Source organism: Coregonus lavaretus (genome assembly GCF_964263955.1).
Source record: "Coregonus lavaretus genome assembly, chromosome: 6".
Taxonomy (NCBI): Eukaryota; Metazoa; Chordata; class Actinopteri; order Salmoniformes; family Salmonidae; genus Coregonus; species Coregonus lavaretus.
In genome coordinates, this window is record NC_139993.1 from 1 (window position 1) to 12,079 (window position 12,079).

General features: G+C 44.2%; 1 protein-coding gene across 1 annotated transcript; it reads left to right on the top strand.

Moving 5' to 3' along the window:
• Positions 1 to 2,357: 2,357 nt before the first annotated feature.
• Positions 2,358 to 11,856, top strand: LOC311130325 (SH3 and PX domain-containing protein 2A-like; the record flags this gene model as incomplete). The annotated part of the gene is made up of 7 exons (XM_084163056.1): positions 2,358 to 2,448; positions 2,756 to 2,873; positions 4,218 to 4,380; positions 4,596 to 4,881; positions 6,677 to 6,726; positions 6,832 to 6,951; positions 7,985 to 11,856. 7 exons carry the CDS (start codon positions 2,358 to 2,360, stop codon positions 10,061 to 10,063), a joined length of 2,907 nt encoding a protein of 968 aa, XP_084019182.1. The 3' UTR covers positions 10,064 to 11,856.
• Between the last annotated feature and the right edge of the window lie 223 nt (positions 11,857 to 12,079).

Here is a 12,079-nt window from a genome sequence, read left to right on the forward strand (position 1 = left end):
ATTATTTGATTTCTCTCTAGAGAAATGGCGCGTTTGGCTCACAAAAAACTAAAAAACTAAATGGAATTCAAGTAATTGAACCGACGTCGGTCAATTAGTTGGTTGGTCAAGTTGTTTAACAACTAAAGAAAATAAATGTGGTTAATCGCTCAGCACTAGTTTCTAGGAAGCTAAAAGTGGAGTTAAGCGTATCAGGGAAATTATCATTGACCATAAAGGATACTTAGAATTACTCTACCCTGAGTGTTCTCTCCATAGACATAAATAATGGATAAATACTGTATCTCATGGTTCGCTCTATGAAGATGTACTCTTATCATTAGACATGGAATCTTTCATAATTTATCTTTCCACGATTACATAAATACTCTACCCCCCTCCTTCTCAACCTTGTTGGAAGAGTTTTGAGAAAGAGGTGAGGAGAGAGGATGGAAGGAATTGAGGAAAGATTAATTGAGAAAGACGCAGGCATGAGTTGGAGAGAGGAAAGAAGGGAGTCTAACCTTACAATATTAATGAATTGTCTTCTTAACGACTTATCTGAAACTACCCAGAAACACTCTTTACTAATGGAATACTTGACCCATTTACTAAGAAATAAAATATTTTAGAAAAGAGATAGAAAACAAGATAAGGAGGGAAGATAAGTGCCAGGTGCTAAATCTTATTGATTAACACCACAGAGGAGGAAGCAAAATTTATTACTTTGTTGTTTTTCCTATTTGGTCAATTCACACATTCTGACCCTACGTCAGGTCAATATGTCTAAAGTTGTTAACTTTATTGCCAAAATACTCCCAAAGAAGACAAAGGAGGAAGCAAAATGGATCGTTTTGTTATTGTTTTATTCGGACAAGTCCACTTACTCTGACCCTACCTCAGGTCAATGGGCCTGCCTTTGGTAACTTTATCGGCAAAAATACTCCCAAGCAAAACAAATGGATCCCTTGTTATTGCATTGTTCGGTCAAACCCACAAATTCTTCTGACCCAATATTAGGTCAGTACAGTCTGATTGGCTGGTCCGATGAAATCCATAGAAGTTGATTGGCTAGTGACAGCAGGATGACCTCACCTCATTGATTACCTCATGTGTTGTTGACAGGGCGAGACGTTGGGTCAAACACTCTATCCAGTCTCCTCCACCCTGTTCCTCTGTCTGTATGTTTAGAGAACAGGATCAGTTACAGCAGAGTCTAATCTAATTTATGGCAGTGTGCTGATAACCTCCTTCTCAACTCACTGTTTGGGGCTTTGGACCCAGCTGACTGGGAAAACACTCACTAAGACGGTGTGAGACACACGTACACATCCAGAGAGCACGCTCACACACATTATATGTTTGAATACACAAGCACACTCACACTGACACAAGCCCACACTCCCTCTCCACCTGCAAGTACTCAGACATCCTCAACCACACACACACACACTCCCTGTGCTACCCAGTCCCAAAGCCCCTAGACATTCCTTACAGCTCTCTATAATTGACCCAAGCCCCTCAGCAATGACAGGCAGCAGTAGAATGTGTTCCCCCTAAAACCTCACCTCACCTCACCCCACCCATTGTAAACAAACTGACACACACACACACACACACACATTCACACCTCTGAGATTCCTCTCCTGTTTCTCATGTTTAACTTCCCCATCCCACCCAGGGACACATTGGCTGTGTCTCAAATGACACTATATGCATCCTATAGTACACTACTTTTGACCAGAAATGACACCCTATTTCTTGCATAGTGCACTGCTATTGACCTAGTCAGAAGTAGTGTACTATATGGGGCAGTATAGGGTATCATTTGAGTGCACTATTTTACATTTTTAGTCATTTAGCAGACGCTCTTATCCAGAGCAACTTACAGTTAGTGAGTGCATACATTTTCATACTGGCCCCCCGTGGGAATCGAACCCACAACCCTGGCGTTGCAAGCGCCATGCTCTACCAACTGAGCTACACGGGGGGCAATATAGGGGATAATTTGAGACACAAGCCATTCTCACTGGACCAACTCTGATTCTTCTCTCTCCCTGCCTTTAGCCCCGTTCTCTCCCATGCCCCTGTATATCCAACCCATTGAAGCACACACTACTACCCCTCATACTTACACTTGGCTTATCCCACTCTCCCTCCACAGTGGTTGAATCCCCCTACGGATCATCCCACTCTAGAGTGGCCGCGAGGGATTTCCCTTATCTGGCTCTGGGCAGCCAAGTGGAGCCAGATAAAGATCTGAGAGCTTCCACAGGTTCCTTATCTCCAACAGGGAGGCTCCATACTGCAGCTCTGGAGCTCTGCAGCCATTTCAAAGGGATCCAGTCTGCAGGGTTGTTCACTCAACAGTGTTTATTATGGGTCCACAGTGGATCCTGGCTAGGTTGCCTCTGTCACATTCTAGCTGTGATAAGGAAGGGTTTGAGAGGGTTGTGGATGTGATGAGAGGTATGGCCAGTAGAGGGTGCTGTTTTGTGTTGGTATTGGAGGATAAGCGAGGAATGGATACAGTCAGGGTATGCATGCTGGCTTGAACAAATAAAACAGATAAAATGGCTAACTGGGTGATTCCGGATACTTTTGTGTTGCTTTCTAAGAGAACATTGATTGATTGAAATAAATTGGTTGTTGCAATAGATATCTCTTGACTGGGAAATTCAAGGGGAGTTTTCCAAGGGGTTCATTACTGAGATTTACTGAACTGAAATGTTGATTCTTTCCTTTTTTTCACTGCTTCCTTCCATCCACCGTGTAGAAGAGAAGTACATGACGGTGCAGCCGTACGCCAGCCAGGGGAAGGACGAGATCGGCTTTGAGAAAGGGGTCACCGTGGAGGTCATCCAAAAGAACCTGGAGGGCTGGTGGTACATCAGGTGAGCGTCACCTCCTCCCATTGGTCCTTACTGTGGAGGGCTTTCTCTGATTGGTCCTCACCATTTTACACTTACATTTACATCATTTAGCAGACGCTCTTATCCAGAGCGACTTACAAATTGGTGCATTCAACTTATGATAGGCAGTGGGACAACCACTTTTTTATGTATTTTTTATTTTTATGGGGGGGGTGGGGGAGGGGGGGGGTAGAAGGATTACTTTATACTATTCCAGGTATTCCATGGAGTGACAGGCACCTTAGCCAATAGAAAACATTGCTCCGGTTAAGAATTCACACCTATTTGATTCTATTAGTGATTTTATGTTGGATGGGCCCAGTTCCAATTCCAAATAAATCCTACTCCCTTCAACAAGGCCTATAGGCTGGTAAGTGAATGATAATATTGGAATCTGGGCCAAAAGTTAATGTACATTTTCTCCCACTCTCTAATGAAATGAGTCTCCAGAGAGAGCTTTTATATCATTATTTTCAGAGATGTGATCAAGGCAGAGGTACATCTCATCTGTTTAATGGTATTGGAAACGTTTAACATATGTGGCTCATTGGAGATCTGGTGAATGCGTTGTGTGTGATCTGTTCAGTGGAAGAGCGACAGAGTGTGTGTTGTATACTCAGTAAACGTGCATTTCCTGGCCTGTTGTTTGTCATTTCCTCGTGGCCCGAGGGCCTTGTGAGCGCCACTCTCCAGCTGATGATTACCACATGCTACTCTGGACTCTGCTCTGGCTTAAAGAACAGTCCTGTTACATCTCTCATGTATTATCCACACACCACAGGCAGCTGGAGGCACCTTAATTGGGGAGGACGGGCTCATAGTAATGGCTCGAACGGAATCAATGGAATGGTATCGATCACATCAAACGCATGGTTTCCTTGTGTTTGATAACATTCCATTGACTCCATTCCAGCCATTAATATGAGCCGTTCTCCCCCCGGCAGCCTACTGGCTCACACACAAAACAGTGTTCTACTGCTCTGCTCAGAATCAGTCTGTTCTTTTATGTGTATGAGGACACCTAGTGGTCATAGACAGTCAGTGGGAGAATAAATAACATAAAGACTCCCTTTGACATCGTAAATAATTCTCGCTTACTTGTCAACCTTGGCAGAAGATGTGATAAGATGTCATGTTTTACTGCTGATGTACCAGTGTTATTACTGAGGGACATAAAGTGGAAGTAATCACAGTGTATTGCTTGTGATGACTTTGTAGTCAACACAAGATGCACTTTCTGACCGGTAAGGGTTACTATTTGACCGGTAAGGGTTACTATTTGACCGGTGAGTAAACTTCCATTCTCCTCCCCTATTCTGCTACTAGGTACCTGGGGAAGGAGGGCTGGGCCCCGGCCTCATACCTGAAGAAGATGAAGGAGGACTTCTCATCCCCTGGCCGGAAGAAGACCCTGACAGGCCCTGTGGAGATCATAGGCAACATCATGGAGATCAGCAACCTGCTCCAGAAGAAGTCCAGCAGTGAGAAGGTAAGGTTTTAAGATTTCACTTTTAACTTAAGATTTCATTTATGATTGAACTTTTAGCTCAATTTTTACTTTGAACTTTTTAGGCACTTTTTTCTATTTTATTAGCTTTTGTTTGATTTATCTCTTGTATTGTATTATTATTATTATTTTTACTGTAAAGTGTGTTGCCATTTTAATTGCAGTTTAAATAAAGTTGCATTTGATTTGATTAAAAGGATTTCCAAACGGATGGAGATGCCACCAGTCCTGAGCGCCACATCTCAAAGAGTGAGATCAGCCTGCCCATGCCCTATGCCCCAGGTTACAATCCCAGTCCCGACCACGGCCCCAGCCCTGGCCCAGGTCCGAGCCCCAGTCCTGGGCTGAGTTCTGGGTCTGGGATGGGTACCTCCAATCCTAGCCTGGGCCCTGGTGCTAGTGGCCCTCTACAGGACAGTAAGGGGAAGACAGAGCCTGGTTCTCCTGCTGTAGCACGTGTCGCTCCACACAGAGTGTCGATAGGTGAGTGTCATGAATTATGGAGTTGTATGGTGATTCAAATTAGACTATTCACTCGACTGAAGTAAAATATTATTGTTTTCTTTTTGCATAGGCATTGAGGCTATAGGTAAGACATGGAAAGCCGAAGGTGTATTGTGTGAATATAATATTTGGGCGCTAATTTACAGTGCCTTGCAAAGGTATTCATCCCCCTTGGCATTTTTTTCTATTTTGTTGCATTACAACCTGTAATTTAAATGGATTTGTATTTGTATTTCATGTAATGGACATACACAAAATTGTCCAAATTAGTGAAGTGGAATGAAAATAAATAACGGAAAAGTGGTGCGTGCATATGTATTCACCCCCTTTGCTATGAAGCCCCTAAATAAGATATGGTGCAACCAATTACCTTCAGAGTCGCATAAGTAGTTAAATAAAGTCCACCTGTGTGCAATCTAAGTGTCACATGATCTGTCAGGGTTGGGTTATAAAAATATATCAGAAACTTTGAACATCTCATGGAGCACCATTAAATCCATTATTAAAAAATTTAAAGAATATGGCACCACAACAAACCGGCCAAGAGAGGGCCGCCCACCAAAACTCACGGACCAGGCAAGGAGGGCATTAATCAGAGAGGCAACAAAGAGACCAAAGATAACCCTGAAGGAGCTGCAAAGCTCCACAGCGGAGATTGGAGTATCTGTCCATAGGACCACTTTAAGCCGTACACTCCACAGAGCTGGGCTTTACGGAAGAGTGGCCAGAAAAAAGGCATTTCTTAAAGAAAAAAATAAGCAAACATATTTGGTGTTCGCCAAAAGCCATGTGGGAGACTCCCCAGATGAGACTAAAATTGAGCTTTTTGGCCATCAAGGAAAACGCTATGTCTGGCGCAAACCCAACACCTCTCATCACCCCGAGAACACCATCCAATGTTTTTCATCGGCAGGGACTGGGAAACTGGTCAGAATTGAAGATATGATGGATGGCGCTAAATACAGGGAAATTCTTCAGGGAAACCTGTTTCAGTCTTCCAGAGATTTGAGACTGGGACGGAGGTTCACCTTCCAGCAGGACAATGACCCTAAACATACTGCTAAAGCAACACTCGAGTGGTTTAAGGGGAAACATTTAAATGTCTTGGAATGGCCTAGTCAAAGCCCAGACCGCAATCCAATTGAGAATCTGTGGTATGACTTGCTGTACACCAGCGGAACCCATCCAACTTGAAGGAGCTGGAGCAGTTTTCCCTTGAAGAATGGGCAAAAATCCCAGTAGCTAGATGTGCCAAGCTTATAGAGACATACCCCAAGATACTTGCAGCTGTAATTGCTGCAAAAGGTCACTCTACAAAGTATTGACTCTGGGGGGGTCAATACTCAAGCTCAAGTTTTCTGTTTTTTTTGTCTTATTTCTTGTTTGTTTCACAAGAAAACATATTTAGCATCTTCAAAGTGGTAGGCATGTTGTGTAAATCAAATGATACAAACCCCCCCACAAAAATCAATTTTAATTCCAGGTTGTAAGGCAACAAAATAGGAAAAATGCCAAGTGGGGTGAAGACTTTCGCAAGCCACTGTATATCTATTAGACTAATATTTGGGTGCTGGGACATATGTGTGACTAATATTTGCCTAATAAAGTGCAATAAAAACGTATTTAGTGCTGGGTGATATAACATTTTGATTGGGGTTTTACTGATATACTAAGGTTTGTACTCGTCTGTTGTGTGTTTTACTACTACTAATTGCACTTCTATCATTCCTAAATTTGACACTAAATGATGCTAATCTATAATTCCATTCATTAGGCTCTCCCAACCTCCGACAAAAACCTCCTCCTAGAAGAGAAATGAATCTGGTAAGTCACTCTCAAATACAGTATGTATCAGAAAATGTTTTTTACACTTGAACATAGAACATTGAACTCAAGATTGTTCTTTTTCTATTCCTCTTGTTTGTGTAGGGCTTCCAGTTACCCAAGCCACCAGAGCCACCTACTGTGGAAGCAGAGTACTACACCATCGCAGAGTTCCAGTCCTGCATCTCTGATGGCATCAGTTTCCGTGGAGGACAAAAAGCTGATGTAAGCACCCAGAACCATAGAGATAGATACAGTATCTATACAGGTATTTCGTTTCTGTATAGATTGATAGGCTACTGTCTATATGATCTATCTCTATTCTCAGAAATGCTGGACATTTGTTGGTATTGAAATCTGACTGAGCACATTAAATATTAATGACAACTGACAGCTCACCAGAGACACAACTGCTGAAGCTGCATAGATATGGCCTTGACGGTCTGTTGAATTTGATGATGCTGACAAAATACTGTATAGAATCCAACTGGAGGTCAGGGTGGACATTTGAAGTTAGAAGAAAGGAGCTTTTGTTTAGATTTCTCCACCCATCACACCAAGAAGGATTCCCAGAATATTGATGACAAAAATAAACAGCTACAGATGTAGGATATTAATTTGAGCCAGTTTGCTACAGCAGGAAAATAATCCTGCAGCAACAAGAAATGTGAATTGTTATGTGGATTATAATTAATGGACATTTTTGTAGGAGCTGATAAATTTTTCGAAAATCAAGTCTGAAATTTCAGAGTGGAATTTACTAACTTCAGAAGCCTTTTTAAACCTCAAATACACTACAAGTTGTAAATATCTTGCATTGCAGGAAAGTTGTCCTGCGACAGTGCAACCTTCAAATGAAGGACCTACATCTGTAAATGGGGGGATGATGGTGTGATAGTGGAGGGGATGTTAGAGGGAGGGAGGGAACAGCAGTAGAGAAATAGGACACTTTTACTCTGACCCTCTCCCTATGCAATATAGATTCCAAGTTCTCCTGCAACAGGGTGATCAAATTAAGATCCTACATCTGTATAACAGCAACACTCAAGAGATCTACATGTATGAGACACATTGTCTGCCTGCTTCCCAAATGGCACCCTATTCCCTATATAGGGCACTACTTTTGACCAGGGCCCATTGTTAAAAATGCAACTTTCATCAGTGTGAAGTTCAAGTGAGACTGAATGTTGATTATAAAGCAATAGTTCCATCAAGTGTGTCTGACTGTTGGTTATCTTCCCGCCTGTCTTCTCTGTAGGTCATAGAGAAGAACTCCGGGGGCTGGTGGTATGTCCAGATCGGGGAGACGGAGGGTTGGGCCCCCTGCTCCTACATCGACAAACGCAAGAAGCCCAACCTCAGCCGACGAACCAGCACGCTCACCCGCCCCAAAGTCCCGCCCCCAGCTCCGCCCGTCAAGAAGCAAGACTCAGAGGAGACGCCCTCACCTTCACACAGTCACTCCATCTCCTCCTCCTCCAAAGCCCCAGAATCCTCCAGCCGGCCCGCAGTATACGAGGAACCGGAATACGATGTTCCCGCTGTTGGGTGCGAGGGCGAGTCGGACACAGATTCCCTGAAGGAAGAAACAATACATCGCCCCCTGGAGGTGAAAATCAACAGCGTGGTCTGTGAGAAGTACCGTAGTTCTCCTCTGGTCTGCAAGACCTCCCCTGTTATTATCAGCCATAGAAGAAGATCCTTCAGGACCGTTGAAGAGATGGCCAAGGAGGAATGTATCTATGAGAACGATGGCTTCAGGCGCAGTAGTGGTGATGAAGGGGCTTCGGCCAAAGGCTGCGGCGGTTCCAACTCCCCAAGGATCTACCACTCCTCGACTGTACCCCGCAAACCCTCAGGGTCTTCACCTCTAGCAGGGGGAAAGCCATTGAAGAAGATCACCCCGGAGCTGAGCCGGAGCCAGTCCCTAGCCAAAGCCGACACCTGCCCCTGGTCGTCCTCAGACGAATCGGGTAGAGGTTCAAGGAAACCCCCAGGCACCAGGACGGTGGAGCAGAGGATAGGCCAGAGCCCCTCCACCAAGCCCAAGCCCTCGGTGAGGCCTAAACCTCTCCTCACCACGAAGTCAGAGCCCCAGTGCCCCGAGAGGATGGACATCACTTCCCTGAGACGCCAGTTGAGGCCCACGGGTCAGCTCCGGCATACCGTCCATGGGCTCAAAGACTCCGAAACGGCTTCCGTCATCTCGTCGGAGGACTCCCATTCTTCCCGCAACAGCACCTCAGACCTCTCCTCCATCTACTCCAAGGGGAGCCGGAGAGATTCGGATCTGGAGGGGTTCAACCTATACCGGACCACAGATGCCTACGACAAGGTCCAGGAGTCAGAGCTGAGCTTCCCAGCTGGGGTGGAGGTGGAAGTACTGGAGAGGCAGGAGAGCGGCTGGTGGTACATCCGTTGGCGGGACGAGGAAGGCTGGGCGCCCACCTTCTACTTGGAGCCCATCCGCCAAGGGAGGGACGGCGGTGGGTCCGAGTCCGACGGGCAGCGCTCTGGGTCGGGCAGCGGCACCGGGAGCAAGTCCAACAGCCTGGAAAAGAATGAGCAGCGTGTGCTGGCGCTCAACGACATCAACCTCCAGGGACTCACCAACCACCACCAGGTACACCACACGCCGGGGGGTCTGAGGTCGAGGAACACTCCCCCAATCCCCTCCAAGCCTCCGGGGGGATTCTCCAAGCCGGCTGTGCTGGTCAACGGAGCCGTGAGAATGAGGAACGGTGGGGTGAGACCGCAGTCCGCCGTCAGACCCCAGTCCGTGTTTGTGTCTGCGCCACAGCCCGCCATGGACAGTCAACACTACATGACGAATTCCCTGAGGCGGAACGAGTCATTGGGCGCCCACAACCAGTACCGTACCGACCAGTACCGCTCCGGTTCCGCTACCCTCGGCGTGCGCCGTAACTCCTCCTTCAACGCAGTGCGTGCGCAGCCCGTCACAGTTGAGACCCGATCGAGACCCTCAGAGCGCTCTATCACCACCAGGGGTTCTTCGGCGGAACGATTTGGCGCTGGCGGCGGGACGGACACCTTGAGCAGGGTTGGGGTTGTTGTGCAGCGTAACGGTATCCCCGTCTCCACAGTCAGGCCCAAGCCTATCGAGAAGAGCCAGCTGATCCATAACAACCTGGGGAGGGAGGTATATGTGTCTATTGCTGACTACCGGGGGGATGATGAGACCATGGGCTTCCCTGAGGGCACCTGCCTGGAGGTTCTAGACAGGAACCCCAATGGGTGGTGGTACTGTCAGGTCCAAGATGCCCTGCACCCCCGCAAGGGCTGGGTCCCCTCCAACTACCTAGAGAGGAAGAAGTAATGGCCTAATAATAATAACAATGTCCCCCTTTGATGATGTCACTAAGAATATTGGTGATGACACCACTCCATAAGAATGTTACCCCACAAGAGCTACCACAAGCAATATGCTCCAAATATGTAAATGTTTGATTCTGAAAGACTTTATGTACAAAAATATGTTGTTTTAATCTTATAATGAGAAAGAGACACTTTTATTTCTGGTTTACTAAAATGTACACGTAAAAGACTAAAAGTCCAGAATTTTGCGTGCGATATGGGATGAAACGAGACACTGAAAACGGGGGTTGGCCACCCCCAGTGTTAGAAACACAAAGACGTTTTTGGAACTTTGGAACGATGCGATTTGACACGACACCTTCTAGAAGGGGTTTACATTAGAAAGAGAAGATAGCTGGGTAATGATGGCAAGCCTTATACCTGCCCTTGTGACTATAATGCCAAATAGGTGCCTTTTGTAGATTATCAACTGAATGGGGGTTCGAAGAAGTGGATGGAACACATCAGTGAATCAACGTCATTACCAAATGTATTACAGTGCCATAGGCCTATGAGCATGAATACCACCAAAATTATTTTTGTAACATTCAAGAGAATCACTTGAGTAGGAATGTTTAGGAGCGTTACCGAGCGAATATGATCAATCTAGAGTGTTGTAGTAGAATGTTCAGAATCAAATAAGAAAAAAACAAGAGAACAGGAGAGATATCAGTGACTCTCAGTGAGTCACAATTGAGCAAAGTCAAAATGACTAATCCTTTAATTATATTTTTTAGACATTTCTGTATGTTTTGTTCTTTAATGTCTTTGTGTGTCTTTTTGTCTGTCCTTAGAGATGTATTTCTGCGTTCTTGTGTTATACTCCACCGACAGTCCAGAATTGGAAAGAGTCAAAGTTTAGTCTCTCGGATGTTCCGATCTCTGAAGTTTCACTGACGGAATATCTATGTTGAGGGACACGTAATTGGACGAACTTTGTAGTTTTACCCCACTTCTGGAGTCCCACTTCTTATTCTAAATTTTCAACCAAGCCTACAGAATCTTGCACACAAATAAAGCTGAAACCTGTCAAGCTTGAAATCTAATCAAATTATACTTATTGGGAAATAAATTCCAATTGAAGGTGCTTTTCAGTCCAAAAAAAAAAAGGCCTACCACCAAGATATTAGTTTATACAATAAGTTTTAGTATTGTATGTCTGTAGTAGTCCCAGACAAATATCTTTGTATATATGCTTTACTGTATATACAGTATAGCAACCGCAGTTGCAGTTGCACAGAAAATAAGTACTGGAAATATGGCTTAATAATTGTTTTTCAATCCCAGGGATATACTTCCATAGCCTCGAGCCCACAATGTGATCAAACCAAAGAGGAATATCATTTAATTGGCTATTTTGTAGCTTTACTATTTATTTATGGGCACAAATAGCATAATACAGTGTATTCAAAAAAAATGCCTAAAACTAAGTTTAAAAACTGAAGATGAAAAAAAAAAAAAATGTTGATAACAATATCTGGACTCAGTTGATTTTCTGAATCCAAATTAAAGATAGTTTCAACATGCGGATATTGCTGTGCAGTATTGGTTTATGTGGTATGCAATAGAGTTTATGTTTACTTTCTTGCTTTCAAAGTAGTTTGGTATCTACTGGATTTAGAATAGTACTGCAGGACTATACAGTCATGTCAACATAACCATTTTCTTGTTATTACTACTTACTTATATGTTTTCCCAAACACAATACTGATATTACTTCAAAACGATCCCCAATAGAAAATCTAAATTGAGTACTATTTCAACTGGCTGGTGTTCAAGACTGCTGAAATATTTTTCTATTGAACAGTGTGTGAGCTTCTCAATTGAGGTTAAACACTAACTTTTCATTACATTTTCTGCTGGACAGTATTATAGTATTAAACAAAGTATTGTACCTGCTAGATTGCAGTTATATCTGTTTTAGCCAACCATAGTTGTTTTTTGTTGTTACAGTGTGATAACACATAGACAATAATGA